This window comes from Diabrotica virgifera, chromosome 9, assembly GCF_917563875.1.
Source record: "Diabrotica virgifera virgifera chromosome 9, PGI_DIABVI_V3a".
Taxonomy (NCBI): Eukaryota; Metazoa; Arthropoda; class Insecta; order Coleoptera; family Chrysomelidae; genus Diabrotica; species Diabrotica virgifera.
The window spans coordinates 190408197-190427758 of NC_065451.1; the positions used below are offsets into that span (position 1 = coordinate 190408197).

The 19562-nt window shown below is 31.7% G+C and overlaps 1 protein-coding gene across 3 annotated transcripts in view; it reads left to right on the top strand.

Moving 5' to 3' along the window:
• The first annotated feature begins 1610 nt into the window (after positions 1 to 1610).
• Positions 1611 to 19562, top strand: part of LOC126892898 (protein enabled) — a 186823-nt gene continuing 168871 nt past the window's right edge. For 2 of the 3 annotated variants that reach the window (XR_007701040.1, XM_050662730.1), the window contains exon 1: positions 1612 to 2027. Coding sequence is in view for 2 of the 3 variants with exons in the window: in XM_050662730.1 (XP_050518687.1) it covers positions 1846 to 2027 (182 nt within the window). In the remaining variant the exon portion in view is untranslated. Of the gene's footprint in view, positions 2028 to 19562 lie in introns of all 3 variants that reach the window. The other variant, XM_050662731.1, reaches the window with a different exon arrangement.

Here is a 19562-nt window from a genome sequence, read left to right on the forward strand (position 1 = left end):
ACTGATGTCGCAGAACGTATAGCAAGGCTCAAGTGGCAATGGGTCGGACATGTTGCCCGAGATAATCCCCGAAAAATGGACACAGAGACTAACAAACTGGAGACCAAGAGAGAACAGGCGATTAGTAGGCAGGCCGCAGAAGAGGTGGGCAGATGATATCAAACAAGTCGCGGGCAAGCAGTGGATGAGAATTGCCAAGAGTAGAAATCGATGGAAGCAAATGGAAGAGGCCTATGTCCAGCAGTGGACGAACACAGGCTGAAGAAGAAGAAGAAGAAGAAGATTAAAGAAGATATTGCAAAGTACAACTGCACCACTCTTCATGCAAAAAGTTTTCATTTAAGGTCGCTACGAAAATCATTATTTTTTAAAATACTCTTAAACTTTAACACTATGTATAAAAGACATTGTTGAGTAGTAGGGTTGATAGATGTACTCACGCACTTTAAAATGTTAATATTGATACATAAACAAAACATTAATTTTTAAACTTGGAAAAGCTATCTCCGCAAAAAATGGATCTAGAATTTTTTTCTTTTGTAAGTGTGTCAAAAACTACCAGGAACACGAATATCGAAAAATATATTCAAAATTTTTAATCATTGCGATGTTATTAACAAAACAAGTTTTAAACAAATTACACCAATTTTCAAACACCATTTTGGAGGGGTGTTTAATTGAAATTTTGATTTGTCAATACATCTGTCAAAAATATAAATAAAAACAAAAAAAATAAGGCCTTAAAAACGTGTATACTCCATCGGCAACACCCGCGTTTTTGCAATTGTAAAAATGTAAATTTTTTATAAACAAATTAAATATCTCATAAACTACTTAATATTTATTAACCAATTTTTTTTCGGTTTATACTGGTACCATAGCGCAACTTTTTCTGCAAAACAAAATGTTTTGTAGTGTTTATTTATAATGCAAATAATATTTTTTTGAAAATTTGATTTACAATTATTTAAATAAATTAAGGGTCAAATTTAATTCAGTAAGTCTTATATAAAAGATTGTTTCTTCAGCTTTGTAGAAAAAAATTGTAAAAACCTTAATAAAAACATGAATTACCGCAGCAGTTAAAAAAGTAAATTTTGTGCAAAAATTACCCATTTTTAATTATTTAAACAATGATCCCCTCCTATGAATCATATACTTTCCTGAAAATATCTTTTGTTTGGACCTAAAATTTGATAAAAAAATTATTCCAACCTGTACGGAATTACATTTTGATTTTATTTTATTTTATTGGGCTAAAAATTATTAGGTTTGTTATTAAACAATATATTTTTACTTCCGTTTCCCGAACCGAACCCAATTTTATTTTTTTTTTTACTTCCATTCTCTTACTTGAAGCGAACGCAAGAAAACTCCCCTCATGCTACTTAAATCTTTAAAACATCCCTGTACACACTTTTCACCTCAACGTCATAACAACGCAGCATGTATCTCTGATAACACCGCGCGAAGAACGTCTTTCCCCCATTCCATATCGATTGAGTTTCAAGTTTCAATGGCAGTGTGGCCACCGTCTCTTGATGAGCGAATCCACTTTTCTTGTGACTTGTGACATATATTTTCAATCGCGGCTGCTAGATGCATTTGTTTCCTAGCCTAGCACGGCAGACGTGTTTATATTCTTCGCGAATGTAGCCAGCTCGTCAACCACCACGAATTTTGTTATCGCTATCGCTAGCCGAGTGGTTTGGTTATCATCACTCGCGTAGTTTCCTGGTCGAATTACTGTATCCGAGCATTAGCATTGTTTTAATACATTTTTAATAGTCTGTTTGTGTCGTTGTTTTGGTGAGCGCGATAGATAAGTGACTTGGTTCGAGAACAATGGATATTATGGAATCCGAGCTCTATCAGCAGCTCGATCAGCTGGAAGAGGAGTTTAATGTGATTTTGAGGAAAGACAGTGATTTTTCCTTGAATAGACTGAATAGCAATAGCGTTACTTCTATCAACAGTGTCAATAGTAATGCGTCTAGGAAGTCTGAATGGGAGGATTATTGGGCATGGTCAGTATTTTTAAAATTGTTTTCATTTAAAGATGTATTGATTGTCTATTGACTATGCTTCTGTTATCTATTGAAATTTTTTTTGGAGGAGTTCAATGACTTCATTTATACAAGTCTGTTTTTTAAATAGGTAAACCTAATGTACATTCAATTACATTAAAAACAGAAACAAATAATTTTTTTATTATCGATATATACATTTACAAGCATTGAAATACAAGTTGAATAAGATAAAACAACACCAGTGCAGAAAAAAATTATTAAAGGACATCGCACACATCTTATGGAAAATATAATGTCACTCAAATTCAATAAAATTTATACGAATAGATTCGTTTTAAATTAACGATCAAATCTTATCATTGCGCCAACTCTCTATTTTCAAAAATAAGAGCAGAAATTGATATAAATAAATCTGAAATCAAATGGGTAGGTACATAAGTTAGAGAGAGAAAAAATATTTTAAAATACCCAGATTTTTGGTACTCCATAAATCAGCGGATTAGTTTCACTAATCCGCTTAGGCCCAGCGGGATTTAAGCTGTTATGAATAGCACTCAGAGCAATAATGATTGTAAACTAACATTTTATGGACTCCTAAAATGTGATTTCGATAAACTTTAATTGCAATTTGCGCCGTAATTAATCATAATTAAGAGTTGGCGATTAAATTAAAATAGCTATGATGATTGCCAACCTCCGTAGCGGAGATGGCACCTGAAGAAGAAGAAGAGTTGGCGCAATGATAAGAATTTATCGTTATATTAAAACGAATCTAATCGTATAAATTTTATTGAATTTGAGTGACATTATATTTTCCATAAGATGTGTGCGATGTCCTTTAGTCTTTTAGGGCCTAAATCGACGACGATCTTGGTTTCCATGACGATGATTCAAAACGACTGCTATTGTCTACCGATTTGACTTTCGAATATTATGTCAAAATAATTTTATTTCATCGAATTGTCGCGTTAATTTCATTAAAACAGGAACACAATAAGACATATTTGAAATAAATTAGTAAATAATATCAAAATATTAGTTTATTGCATGTATTATAATTACTTTAAGGCCATATTAACATATCTAAATTAACACGCGTGCGGAAAAGTAAAAACCGCGTGCGGAAAAGTAACACGCGTGCGGAAAAGTGAAACTTTCTAAACTAAAATGCGTGCGCGAAAGTAGACATTTTTGCACTCTCGTAGAAAATAACTATTTCGAACATATAAAAATATTGTTTCTACGGACAACATTTTTAAAGTTATTCTAAATTTTTGACTATATTAATTATTTTTTTACCTTTTTTTAATACATTTTGATACTATCACTCTTCTACTTTCATTTGGCATACTCAGAATTGCCATAACTTTATTATTTTCTGTCTTATCTTATTGAAAAATAAAGGTCTCTGGGGATAATCAATTAGAATAACTCTTAATCTAATTAATGGATCGGTCTCAAATTTTGAGGGTTTGTTAAGTACCCCAATACCCAACTTTGGGTGAAACACTAAAGTTCTAAGGTAGTTTTAGTAAAAGTCATTAACAAATAACGATTTTCACTTATTTTGCAGTTTGCGTAGCAACAAATTAACTTTTTAACTTTCAAAAATCGGCAATTTGAAGGTTTTTCAATGTTCTAAAAAACTGAATTTTGTAATTTTATGTCAACTATTTAGCTTTTGAATGGAGTGCAAAAAATCGAAAATATCGCGATTTCTGTACTAAATTGTTAATAATTAAAAAACGGACGCGAACTCTAGGCAGGAAACAGGTAGGTTTTCTTCCTATAGGTCTACAATAACTAAAAAAGTAGTCAGCTATATATACCTGTTTCTTTGAGAGTCCCGAGAAAATCCTTATTACTCTGCTGACATAGCTGACTTTACCTTAGACCATAAAAACTGATAGACACGCCGTAATGCTATTCTCTCGTCTCGAAGAGTGAAGCCAACATAAAACGATTCACACAGCTGTGCGTGACGTCAGTTTACGGCAGAAAACGTTAGATATTAGAAGTGTTTATAGGCGTTGTAAACTTTTTAAAGTGTTCCAATTTAAAATTTTTCCAATACACTAATTGTTTAATTATGTTATCTTGCAGAGCATTTAATTGTACGCAGCGACAAAAAAAGGGAAAAACACCCAAAATCCAGTTTACAGCAGCATAATAAACAAGCGACTTTTCCAAAAATTGAAGAATTTATAAAGTATATTAATTCACTCAAATATTCCAACAATGGTGAACCACTGCATCTAAGCCAAAGAAAAACTGGTTTTGTTGGTATGATCATTAATTTAAAGTCACTAATGCGAATTTGGAAAAATTACGTGAAGGATAATATGGATGGAGGTCTGAAGTATCTTTCGGCCTATAAACTTTCTCAGGATCACTTAGAAGTTTTCTTTAGTTCTATTATAGGAGTCAAGGAGGTTACAACAACAACCCAACGGCAAAACAATTTAAAGATGCATATAAAAGACTCCTAATGTACACAAGTGTTACAAGATCTACCCAGGCTAATTGTATAGAACAGGCACCTTGCACAATTTTAGCAATAAGCACAACAAATACTTAGTCCTGTCGCCAGGGGGGGTACAACGGCCTCGTTAATTCAGATGGACTTACCCAAGTTTTTTTTATGTATTTTGACCCGTAGAACACGAATTTTTTGGGTAACAGTTGATCCGGATGTCGATAAGATTGTTATAGACCAAGAACTTGAGGAATCAAATAACAGCGATTTTTGGCAAAACAAAACAATATTTTGTATTTTTTGGGTCATTTTAAGCAAAAAATATTTCTACAAGTTTTTTAGTAGGATGCACAGTTTTCGAGATAAACGCGGTTGAACTTTCAAAAAATCGAAAAACTGCAATTTTTAAACCCGAATAACTTTTGATTAAAAAATAAAATAGCAATTCTGCTTAGCGCCTTTGAAAGTTCAAGTCAAATTATGTCGGTTTTGATTATTTGCATTGCTAAAAATTTATTGTGTTATTGTTAAACAAAGCTACAAACAACTAGTGCGTGAGTGATGTTTCTATGATTTATCATTTAAAATCGAACGAGTAGGTAGAATAGGTACTAGTGCAATCAAGACTATTTCTACGTTACATGCGTTAAAACGAATGTAAAAGCACGGGAAACCCTACGTGTTTATAGCTTTGTTAAACAATAAAAAAATAAATTTTTACCAATGCAAATAATCAAAACCGATATAATTTGACTTAAACTTTCAAATACGGTAAGCAGACTTGCTATTTTATTTTTTAATCAAAAGTTATTCGGGTTCAAAAATTGCAATTTTTCGATTTTTTTAAAGTTCAACCGCGTTTATCTCGAAAACTGTGCATCCTACGAAAAAACTTGTAGAAATATTTTTTACTTAAAATGGCCCAAAAAATACAAAATATTGTTTTGTTTTGCCAAAAATCGCTGTTATTTGATTCCTCAAGTTCTTGGTCTATAACAATCTTATCGACATCCGGATCAACTGTTACCCAAAAAATTCGTGTTCTACGGGTCAAAATACATAAAAAAAACTTGAGTAAGTCCATCTGAATTAACGAGGCCGTTGTACCCCCCCTGGCGACAGGACTAACTGTGAAAATGAAAACTGTGGATCATAAACTCATTGACAACTTTATAACTGATGAAAATAATAGGGAAATAATAACTAGTAACCATGATTATACTGTAAATAATTTAAGTTTTTCAAAAACAGTCATCTTATATCTTATGTTTGTGATGTTGTTGACTATATCGATGGGTTTGTAGTAAAGAAAGTTAAGAAAACATTAGATTGTGACATATGTTTGTGTGCAATTGAATGTGATAATTTACAATGTCCATTCATAAGACACAAAAATTATAGCATATCAAAAAATTTTTAATTCAACCTTCTCAAGACGTCGTTCATATTTGCAAAATTGCTGAAAGCGAACTTAGAATTATGTAGGTACAATTAAAAAAAAATGAACGATTCTAAATTAATGACAAAATTGATCTTAAACGTGCATGGTTCTGTGTTTAACGAATACAAAGAACATACGTTTGATCATGATTTTGAAACAAACCATTTGTTTAATCGAATAAAGATAATTTGTTTGCATTATTGCTACATCAGATTGTACCACGAAGGTGAAAAACTAAATAATGTAATAAGAGTTAGAAGTAAGTTAACAAAAGCTATTTTGTTTTGTGGTCATTAATTAATAGATTTCCTTATTTTTTCACGTAGCGTGAAACTTACACCCAAAAGAAAATTACTCTCCTTTAAATTTATTTTTGATTATAAAACAAGAAGAGATATACCAACGATATACTTTCAAATAAAACATTTATTTTTACAAAATTACTGTAAGTCAAAAATATTTATTAATTACTTTGCTAAATGATTTTTTTCCATATTTTTTACAAAATATTGAAGTTATACTAAAATTAATCTAAAATTGGGTAATTTTATTAGTGCTTTGCTAAGAATGCAAACGAGTTCTTGCCGTATTGTGACGTCACTTTCGCGGAAGGTCTTTGCTTCAACGGTTCGGTACAAGGCGTGTCTATCTTTACTTTATTCTTTCTTTTAACAATCATCAAAAGTGAGAACATTTCTTGCCTATAAAACGTTTCCTGTACATTTTGGAGAAAAATGGTTCAAATAAAAGTTGTAGATAATAAAAGTGCTTTAATTTTGAGATTTTCCAAGTTAAAATACATAAACAATTGACAAAAAACCTCTTATTTTTGCAGTCATTTATAAATGGTAATAACTAATTCTCAGCAAGATCGACCAAATAGTTTCTAAGTTATTCAATTTGTTTTTCCCGGAGATCGATTACTTAAACAACTTTGAGGCTTCATTTTTTAAAGGATATTTAAAATAATTTCAAAATTGTATTAAATATGTTATTAAAAAACAGTCTGAAAAAGGGCTGACTTTTTAGGTTATAAAAATTTATATCTTTGACATGTTATGTCACAGGCTTGTAAGAGGCTCAATGATAATACCATACATTCTTATTTACATTATGCATCCCCCCTCATCTTTCTGCTTTGCATCTGCGATCTCTACATTACAGGATCTTCTGGGTCTACCCTACTCTTCTAACAGGTGGTCCCCACTTCCAAATATTGTGACGTAATCTTTCTATTGCCATTTTCTCTTGTGCCTGTATTACAGATTACAGCAGTTGTTTTTCTTCGATTATATTTTATCATGAAGTGATCTTTGTGTTTCTGGTGTTTTTCCTCTGGTTATTTTGTTTTGGATGGCGTTTTGATCTTTTCCATCCAATGTATTTTTTAACCCTAAGTATTTATATCCTGACTTTGTTTAATAATTATATTATCTAATTTGTTAGTCCTGCCATTGTTTAAAGCTAGATTAATTTTTAAGGCTAGACCTGCAAATCTGTTATGTTCTGGTTGATATTTACCGCCATAATTGAAATATTTGCTGTGCGTTTCTGATTGGTGTATCTACCTCAAATATGAGAAGGGATGAGTAAAGTTGCCAGTCAGTCCTGCTGCTTATAAAAATGGAAATTTCACAAAGAAAAAAATAGCAAATCCATCACCAAATCCACCACGTGAATTCCAAGAATGCCAGAATAGTACCTACTCACATGTCGCAGAAGACAGAAGTACGAAGAAGATGTCAAATTTGTCACAGTCAGACAATTTATACATGCAAAAAATGTAACGTCTACCCACGGTTCTTAGACATTACTACGGTTGCCTAAATCGACTAACCAATGAACATTAAGGGTGAGATTACGTCACGAGAGTTTACTGTCATTTGAATCGTAATATGATTTTTTCGAATCCTGAGAAAACCAAGTATTTTAGAAAAATTTAAACGCAAGGATGCAAGATTACATTATTACCGAGGGCGGAAAGCCCCTTAGAATAAACAAGCAGATTCCATTGAATGAAATATTTGAAATTAAATATCACATTTCTCTTTTATTTTCAGCCCTGTAACTTATTAAAATAAACATTATAGAAGTTTTCAGGGACTTTCAGCCCCCGGTAATAATGTAGTCTTTCATTCTGAGTTTAAATTTTTCAAAAATATTTATTATTTTTCTCAGGATTCGAAAAAAATGAATACAATTAAAACACGTTGAGAATTTTCACATGCGTCAAAGTTTTGCATTAACTCAATGTAAAATTCTGAACTGTTGAATTCCAGCTTTAGTCCTGTCGCCAGGGGGGGTACAACGGCCTCCTGTATTCAGATGGACTTACCCAAGTTTTTTTTATGTATTTTGACCTGTAGAACACGAATTTTTTGGGTAACAGTTGATCCGGATGTCGATAAGATTGTTATAAACCAAGAAGTTGAGGAATCACATAACAGCGATTTCTCGCAAAACAAAACATTTTTTTGTATTTTTTGGGCCATTTTAACCAAAAAATGTTCCTACAAATTTTTTCGTAGGATGCATAGTTTTCGAGATAAACGAGGTTGAACTTTCAAAAAATCGAAAAATTGGAATTTTTGAACCCGAAAAACTTTTGATTAAAAAATAAAATAGCAATTCTGCTTACCGCATTTGAAAGTTCAAGTCAAATTATATCGGTTTTAATTATTTGTATTGGCAAAAATGTATTATTTTATTGTTAAAACAAAGCTATAAACACCTAGTGCTTGAGTGATGTTTCAATGATTTCTCATTTAAAATCGAACGAGTACGTAGAGCAGGTAAAGGTGCAAGCGGGGCTATTTCTAAGTAGCATGCAATAAAACGCATGTATTAGGCACGGGAAACAGTATGTGTTTATAGCTTTTTTTAACAATCAAAAAATAAATTTGTAGCAATACAAATATTCAAAACAGATATAATTTGACTTAAACTTTTAAAGGCGGTAAGCAGAATTGCTATTTTATTTTTTATTCAAACGTTCTTCGGGTTCAAAAATTGCAATTTTTCAATTTTTTGAAAGTTCAACCGGGTTTATCTCGAAAACTATGCATCCTACGAAAAAACTTTAGGAACATTTTTTGGTTAGAATGACCCAAAAAATACAAAAAAATGTTTTGTTTTGCGAGAAATCGCTGTTATGTAATTCCTCAACTTCTTTGTTTATAACAATCTTATCGACATCCGGATCAACTGTTACCCAAAAAATTCGTGTTCTACGGGTCAAAATACATAAAAAAACTTGGGTAAGTCCATCTGAATTAAGAAGACCGTTGTACCCCCCCCCCCCTGGCGACAGGACTACTTCCCTAATAATTATTTTACATCAAAAGACATTAGAAACTATTTGAAGAGGATTGAAATCTGTATTGGAAATAACTGTTAAAATTGGTCTACGTAATTAATTAAACATATTCCAAAATTTTGTAAAAATGTAATACATTTTAGTTTTCAGCCCAAACTTAGGCCACACACAATGCAATAATGTTCACATTTTTGAACTGTCAATATTTTTATTTTATCATCTATTGTTTAAAAACAATACAGTTGATAAGATACCCTCAGTTGCGGAGAAAGGATTAATAATAAAGATTTTTTTTATTCAGTCAATGATGTGAGCACTGTCAGTTAAATAGTAACGTGTGGCCTTACTTTTACACGCATACCTATTGTGGCAAATGTATCATATTTTTCAAAATTTTGGAATGCATTTAAATCGTAGAACAATTTTAACTTTTGATTTTAATACAGATTTTAATTCTCTACAAGTATTCTCTCATGACTTTTGATGTAGAATAATTAGGGAAGCAGGAATTCAACAATTCAGAACTTTACATTGAGTTTCCTATGGCCCTTTTTACGATTCGCCACTCGGTATAAGATAAAATGTGTACTATTTGTCTTATTATTTCATAATAACACAAATAATACACATATATACACAATAACACACATTCAATATTCAATGATCGAAAATAATTTAAAAATATGGGAATGTAAACTCTTGTGACGTAAAGTCAAAAATATAGGTCTCCCCACCACCGTCGGACAAGACAACCGTAATAAAGTCTAATAACCGTGACGTCTACCCACGGTTATTAGACTTTATTACGGTTGTCTTGTCCGACGGTGGTGGGGAGACTTATATTTTTGACTTTACGTCACAAGAGTTTACAATCCCATATTTTTAAATGATTTTCGATTATTGAATGTGTGTTATTGTGTATATATGTGTATTATTTGTGTTATTATGAAATAATAAGACAAATAGTACACATTTTATCTTATACCGGGTGGTGAATCGTAAAAAGGGCCATAGGAAACTCAATGTAAAATTCTAATTTGTTGAATTCCTGCTTCCCTAATTATTTTACATCAAAAGTCATGAGAGAATACTTGTAGAGAATTAAAATCTGTATTAAAATCAAAAGTTAAAATTGTTCTACGATTTAAATGCATTCCAAAATTTTGAAAAATATGATACATTTGCCACAATAGGTATGCGTGTAAAAGTAAGGCCACACGTTACTATTTAACTGACAGTGCTCACACCATTGACTGAATAAAAAATCTTTATTATTAATCCTCTCTCCGCAACTGAGGGGATCTTATCAACTGTATTGTTTTTAAACAATAGATGATAAAATAAAAATATTGACAGTTCAAAAATGTGAACATTATTGCATTGTGTGTGGCCTAAGTTTGGGCTGAAAACTAAAATGTATTACATTTTTACAAAATTTTGGAATATGTTTAATTACGTAGACCAATTTTAACAGTTATTTCCAATACAGATTTCAATCCTCTACAAATAGTTTCTAATGTCTTTTGATGTAAAATAATTATTAGGGAAGCTGGAATTCAACAGTTCAGAATTTTACATTGAGTTAATGCAAAATTTTGATGCATGTCAAAATTCTCAATGTGTTTTAATTGTATTCATTTTTTTCGAATCCTGAGAAAACTAATAAATATTTTTGAAAAATTTAAACACAGAATGAAAGAATACATTATTACCGAGGGCTGAAAGACCCTGAAAACTTCTATAATGTTTATTTTAATAAGTTACAGGGCTGAAAATAAAAGAGAAGTGTGATATTTAATTTCAAATATTTCATTCAATAGAATCTGCTTGTTTATTCTAAGGGGCTTTCCGCCCTCGGTAATAATGTAATCTTGCATCCTGCTTTTAAATTTTTCTAAAATACTTGGTTTTCTCAGGATTCGAAAAAAATCATATTACGATTCAAATGACAGTAAACTCTCGTGACGTGACGTAATCTCACCCTTAATTTTCATTGGTTAGTCGATTTAGGCAACCGTAGTAATGTCTAAGAACCGTGACGTCTACCTTCATATTGGCTGCTGTCAGAAATACCACACGTAGAACACGGCATTGGCCGGTGATGCGTCTACGCAACACCCAGTTTTTTGCAAAAAAAAAACATATGCTTAAATTTTTTCCTTGTTTGTTTATTTTAATTACTGTTCTGAAGCTATTTCCTTGTGGCATTTTTATAATTAAGTATTTTCAATAGGAAATATGCCACAATTTTACCAAAAAAAATTAATTTATTAAAATAATAAATTATAAATTTATTAAAATAATAAAATATTATTAAAATAATAAATTCATTTTTTTGGTAAAATTGTGGCTTATTTCCCATCGAAAATACTTAATTATTTTAATTACATTATGATAATAACAGGTATTTAAAAAAATCCTCATTTTTTTTGTTTTTTTCACACCTTGGTAATTAATGGGTTAAAGAGTTATATTATTTTACCTTTAACAACAAAAATCATTAAATCATCAGCAGCAAATAGTACATTAACAATTATTTATAAATTTGTCTAATTAATTACTTGCCTTTGGTGCTGACACTTTTAAACTCTTTCAGAGTATTAAAACAGAAAATTAAATTTAAAAATTCCTTCTTTTGACATGCCTTGTATTGAGTCTCTCAATTTCTGAAAAAAAAAAATATTAGAAACACCTCTGAGTCTCTCTCTTTGATATATAATTCTCAGATTCTCAAACAAATTAAAAATTCATGGTAAACATTAATTAAATGAGCAATATTTGTTTTAATTATTATTTTTAAGTGCTTCCGGAGAATCGCTATCTACGACAAAAAAATTTGATATTAAAGTTGTGACGATATTTTCGTTTTGAGTGAGACGCAAAATAGTGTTGAAATTTCCACATAAACTAAATATTTACTCTCTTTTAGAAGTATTTTATTATTATGTATAAGAACTGTAATACTGTATTATTTAGTATTGACAATTTGAATCATGATTGTTCTTAAAATTATCAATACATACTCATAAGTAGGATAGACTTGTTATTGTAAGAGTCGTGTGGAAATTTTTTATTTGTATAACAACTCAGCGTTTCAAATGTCTTCTTCTTTTACTTCTTGGAGTTCTTTCGATCTGTTTAATTCTGAAGCTGCCTCTGGTTAATTTCCTGGGAGGTAGATTGCCAACACCCGTGTTGAGCTGCCCCCCCCCCACTTGCAAAAATTAAAAAACAAATAGCCCTGATTTATGAGCTATTTATGAGCTCTCATATTCCGCAAACTAAAAATTTTGAGCTCGTTCCACTGAGCAGGAATTTAATACCCTAGTGGGGGGGGGGCTGAGTTAGCCCCCCCCACTACTTAAAAATAGGAATATTGAATCGGTTTTTGCGGCAGAATTACGAGCTATTTATGAGCTCTTGAAATTATATAGTTTCGATTTTTGAGCTCATCCCCTTCACCCCCAAACAACCCTTTAATTGATTTAACTTAAGAGAAAGATGCTGAGAAAACTTAAAATATATCGTATTGCGAATATAATTCCTATAGCTTATATACTCTAAGAATAAACTATTAAATCAAGAGCATTTCGATTATTGAGCTACAACCCCTTCGCCAGAAAACCACCCTATCTTCCCGGCTTAAGAGAAAGTTGTACTTAAAATGCGTTAAACTAATTATTTGGCGACTACATATCATTTAATAATTTATAAGCTTCCAAATTACGCGCATTTAGATCAGTAAATTGCAATTTATTTTGTATAGTGCAGTCACTGAAGGTAAAAATAAACGATTACCTTCAATTTCGGTGAACCTTCATCGATTTTCACGAAAATTGGTCAGTGGTTAGAGGATACGTCAAGAAACAAAGGTGACATGGTACCACCTTGCGCCTTTACCCTGAGGGTGGATACCGCCCCTTCTCGGGGGTGAAAATTATTTTATAAAAAATAACTGCACAAATCAATAAAAGAACAAATTAAAAGCAAAATTTATTATATAAAGTTAATAAAATAAGTAAATACTTTTTAAGTTATTAAAGATCAAAGATTTTAATTATTTGTGAAAAAAATGCATGTTTTGAAGAGGTTTTTTGTAAATCACTGAAAAACTATAAGTTTTTACAAAAAAGTTAATAGTAGTTTAATTCGTATAGCTTATATTCTAAGAATAAACTCTAAAATCACGCGCCTTTCGATTATTGAACTACAACCCCTTAGCAAGAAAACCATCCCATATTCCCGGCTTAAGAGAGGGTTGTACTTAAAATAATTTAAATTAATTATTTGTCGACTATATATTGTTTAATAATTTATGAGCTCGCAAAATATACGCATCTCAATTATTGAATTGCCATTTTCTTCCTATAGTGCAGTCACTGAAGGTAAAAATCAACTATGACCTTCGATTTCGGTAAATCTCCATTCATTTTCACGAAAATTGGTGAGCGGATTTTGATACTATCAACTTTTTCTGGATCTTATTTTTCATAGGTATTTCTAAGTACTTTGACAAGTATTTAGTACCTAAGTGTTATAAAATGCATCTCTTTCCCGTTATTTAAGCTTGAACCCTTAGATTTGAACAGTCGCGGAAAAAATATACATTTAATTACCAATAACTTACTTTAAATTAACATTAAGGGGTTTTTCAAGTAAGCAATTTATTATATTTTTTATTAGCTTCAATTTTAGTGATGAAAACTTTTTTGTAAAAACTTACAGTTTTTGAGTCATTTATGAAAAATCGCTCTAAAGCATGCATTTTCTTTCCAAAAATTAAAATATTTTATCTTTAATAACTCAAAAAGTATTGATTTATTTTAATCACATTATATAACAAATTTTGCTTACAATTTGTCCCTCTCTCGATTTGTGGGGTTATTTTTAATAAAGTAATTTTACATATACCCCAGGCTAAAACCCCAAGTTGTTATTGTCAATTCGTGAAAATAAATGGTGATTTACCGAAATCGAAGGTAATAGTTGATTTTTACCTTCAGTGACTGCACTATAGAAAGAAAATGGCAATTCAATAATTGAGATGCGTATATTTTGCAAGCTCATAAATTATTAAATGATATGTAGTCGCCAAATAATTAATTTAAATTATTTTAAGAACAACTCTCTCTTAAGCCGGGAATATGGGGTCGTTTTCTTGCGAAGGGGTTGTAGCTCTATAATCGAAAGACGCGTGATTTAAGAGTTTATTCTTAGAATATAAGCTATACGAATTAAACTACTATTACCTTTTTTGTAAAAACTTAAAGTTTTTCAGTGATTTACAAAAACCTCTTCAAAACATGCATTTTTTTCACAAATAATTAAAATCTTTGATCTATAATAACTTAAAAAGTATTGACTTATTTTATTAACTTTATATAATAAATTTTGCTTTTAATTTGTTCTTTTATTGATTTGTGCATTTATTTTTTATAAAATAATTTTCACCCCCGAGAAGGGGCGGTATCCACCCTCAGGGTAAAGGCGCAAGGTGGTACCATGTCACCTTTGTTTCTTGACGTATCCTCTAACTACTGACCAATTTTCGTGAAAATCGATGAAGGTTCACCGAAATTGAAGGTAATCGTTAATTTTTACCTTCAGTGACTGCACTATACAAAATAAATTGCAATTTACTGATCTAAATGCGCGTAATTTGAAAGGTTATAAATTATTAAATGATATGTAGTCGCCAAATAATTAGTTTAATGCATTTTAAGTACAACTTTCTCTTAAGCCGGGAAGATAGGGTGGTTTTCTTGCGAAGGGGTTGTAGCTCAATAATCGAAATGCTCTTGATTTAATAGTTTATTCTTAGAGTATATAAGCTATATGAATTATATCCGCAATACGATATATTTTAAGTTTTCTCAGCATCTTTCTCTTAAGTTAAATCAATTAAAGGGTTGTTTGGGGGTGAAGGGGATGAGCTCAAAAATTGAAAGTATATAATTTCAAGAGCTCATAAATAGCTCGTAATTCTGCCGCAAAAACCGATTCAATATTCCTATTTTTAAGTAGTGGGGGGGCTGACTCAGCCCCCCCCCCCACTAGGGTATTAAATTCCTGCTCAGTGGAACGAGCTCAAAATTTTTAGTTTGCGGAATATGAGAGCTCATAAATCAGGGCTATTTGTTTTTTAATTTTTGCAAGTGGGGGGGGGCCAGCTCAACACGGGTATTGCCAACTATCCCTCCATCTTTTAGGTGGTCTTCCAGGGGGTCTTGAACCGGGCGTGTTGTTTCCTAGGGCAATTTTTGGGAGTTTTTTATCATTCATTCGCGTACATGGTTGTACCACATCCTCTTGCGCTGCCTTCCACATCTTACAATATCTTGAATTTTGCATTGCTCCCTAATGTTTGTATTTCTCACCTTGTCTCTTCTTGTTTTCCCCACTATTGTTCTTAGGGTTTTCATTTCGGCGACCTTTAGCAGCTGTTTCGTTTTGTTGGTGTCTTCGCGCACTTCTGTACTATAATAATATGTCATGATCATGATCGGTCGTATGCAAGTGTTGTAGATTCTAATTTTACTGTGCGCATATAAGGATTTAACCAGACTTGCTCCCGCAGACATCCTGACAATGCAGATGCTTTGTTGATCTGACTTCTCAGGTCCTTTACTGATTGTTGTTAAAATTATCAATACATACATACTTTTAAGAAGGATAGAATTGTTATTGGAACAGGCGTGTGGAAGTTTTTTATTTGTATAACAACTCAGCGTTTTAAATGTCTAGGGGGAAAATCATAAATAAATTATAAAACATACTCAAAAACTTTCGTCTTCAGTAAAAAATTCATAAAGCTAAGAAACACTGAGTCAGACCTTTTAACAAATCTGGCTTTATTAAACATGGGAAACTTAACTAAAACATTATAGAATAAAACATTCACCTCCACCAACAGATGCATTTATTGAAACCAGGAATTATACAGAATTACACAAGAGTAAATTACTACCAATTTATAAATTTCCTTACAAAAATTTGATAAAATACCAATATGTAATTATAATTGCTAAATATGCAGAATCAACTCAATTAAATAATAATAAAAACGACTAAAATGCTTTATAAAAGGTATATTTGTCCCTAAATCCTATATCCCTAAAAACCCTATATCCCTAAAAAGGGCTTCATCACAGAACTAGGTTTCGATCGGATGACCGATCATCATCAGTGCTTACCTAAAATGCGTATAACCTGATAAGAGAATGCAAAGTTTTTATATTTTGACTACGGTTTTAAAAAGTTATAGGTTATACTCAGGTGATTCTAACATGCTAACCACCAAAATGCAAAATTATATGGGTAAAAACCCTTTAAAATTGATCCGACATGGAAACATAGATAAAATATGTGAACTTGAACATGGATGTACAAAATATCCCATGTATTATGCTTCAGGCGCCATTTGCCCAAAATTGACTTGTTCACATGTTAACTTAGATGATGGCAAGTGGCAATGATAACGGAAATCCCGAACGATGACATGGCAGAAATGACAGTTCCACAGGAAGTTGAAAAGTTTACCTGTTAGTTATGTAGAATCTGGTGTAAAGCTTTTTAAATTAAGAACAGTAACGTCAATCCCTTCACTGTGATAAAAAATCAATTAAAGTAAAACTAAACTTGATGTTATAGTTATGAAAATGTAGTCAAGTATGTTGTCAATGAGGGTAGTATGCAAACCACATTACACATAAAATCGATAATAACTCCTCTTGTGCTAATACCTAGGATTTAGAAAACCATTTTATGTTGATTTAAAGTTATAGTCGGTTCGCTAAACTCAGACACAACTGGCTAGTGATTTTAGTATCTAGGTAATTTTTTTGTTTTTGGCCAATTTTGTCAAAATTGGCAAAATTACTAACTTTTTAGTAATTATTAACTATTTAGAAATTATTTTTTTTTGCCAATTTTACGAAATTGGCAAAATTACTTACAGAAATCACTAGCCAGTTGTGTCTGAGCTTAGCGAACCGACTATATCGAATTTATTTAAATAGTTGGTAGTTGTTGGCATTTGTGTAAGTTCAAGAAAAGATCACAGTAGATCACAAAAGATCACTGTTAGTCTTAAAAAATATTCACAATTCACTAAATATCGGACCTAAAATGTAATTAACTCACATATCTATTTATAGTAATAACGGGCTATAAGAAGTATTCACTTCTGTCGGCACTTTTCTGCCACGCGCCGTTTTTTCTTCTTTTAGCGTGCTTACAAATCCTCTCTCACCTTAAGATGCGTATATGAAAAATTGAATTTCATTAAGAAATTACGTCATGAACATTAGACAAGGTCTGCACTGCAACGAACAATAATTATTTATGACCAACTTTTATACATACCAACTAGTCTTTATAAATGTTTGTTTTTCAGAATTAACATGAAGTCTACATAAAAGTCTACATGGCTTTTATGTAAATTTTAAAGATACACATTATACACATTAATATAATAACTAATACATTTTTCATATCCCTGATTTTACTGTAGTAAATACGGTATTTTATCGACAATAATAAACAACTATTACCCTAGTCGCAACAAAATAGACCTGGATCCCGCGTACCAAAAAAAAGTTGATTAATAGCAAGCGGAAAATTTGTTTTTCTACGAACGTGCAAAAATGTCTATTTTCGCGCACTCATTTTAGTTTAGAAAGTTTCACTTTTCCGCACGCGTGTTACTTTTCCGCACACGTGTTACTTTTCCGCACACGTGTTACTTTTCCGCACGCGATTTTTACTTTTCCGCACGCGTGTTAATTTAGATATGTTAATAGGGCCTTAAAGTAATTATAATACATGCAATAATAGTAGGTATATTATTTTATGAGGCGGAGAAGCATGACTTTTCTTATGTTTACCGATATTACGCGCCGAACGAAGTGAGGCGCGTAATAGAGGGCAAGTCAAGAAAAGTCGCTTCTTTGCCGAATAAAGTATACTTTTTTTCTTCAAACGTAGCAATTTTCAACCATAAATAGTACAATTCATACGCTATTTTTACTCGAAATTAACTGTGACAACTATCAAAGTCGTCTAGATGTTAGAAATTAAAATAATTAAGTCGTCGGTGGGATTTGCGTCTCCCTGGTTACAGTTGTTTGACAGTTGTTTGCAATTATTAAAGACAGCTTATTGTTGTTGCATTTCACAGAAAACCGATTTTTTATCAAGTACCAAAATGGAAAGTGTTACCGAAGCGTAATGGGAATACATTCGATCAGCGCAGTAGCCCAAAAAGTAGCTAGTTATTTAAATTTAAACGCAAGCGCATACACGGGTCACTCTTTACGACGAACTTCAGCAACACTTTTAATTGATGGAGGCGGAAATCTATAATGCCTCAAACGACATGGGGGCTGGAAATCAAGCACGGTTGCCGAAGGATATATAGATTCAATAAGAAATAAGAACGATAATGATCAAAAAATTTTAAACCCTCATGATTCGCCAACATCGGGAATGATTGCTGAAAGTTGTGCTCGACCATCAGTATCATCAACAATTATCAATGCGTATCAAGAGTCGGGAACATTTTTGCACGGTTTCAATTTTGAAAATGCCTCATTAACTAATTGTACTTTTAATATTACTATAAATAAAAATGATGTTTAATTGTCGTTAATGACATTTGTATTGTTGCTTTGTGACATGTTTCATATTGTTGCCATGACAACATTTTTCCCTCCGCCGTAAAGAAATGGGAAAAAAACTGCTGCCGGCGGAGACATCAAACTTTGACAGGATCAAGTTAGATAAGTAATGTCATCATTATTTGACGTTTGAAGAAAAACTAATATTTAGAAATTATTTACTAATTTATTTCAAATATATCTTATTGTGTTCCTGTTTTAATGAAATTAACGCGACAATTCGATGAAATAAAATTGTTTTGACATAATATTCGAAAGTCAAATCGGTAGACAATAACAGTCGTTTTGAATCATCGTCATGGAAACCAAGATCGTCGTCATGCTAACTAATTATATTGAAAGTTTGGTTTTGACAACTTTGTCAAAGAATTAATTTGTGTATATATTTTCATATTAATTAAATTAATTGATTAAGATTTGGTAATAATCTAAGACTCTTAGAAAAAATATTGTTCCTAACTCTTGCAGAAAGTCTCTTTTCCGCACTCGACTGCTTGCCGAACTCCCGCTTCGCGTCGTTCGGCAAACTGCAGTCGCGTGCGGAAAAGAATGACTTTCTGCACTTGTTAGGAAAATAACTATAATAGCTTTACGGTGTCTAATCGGAAAAACTTTGATGTAA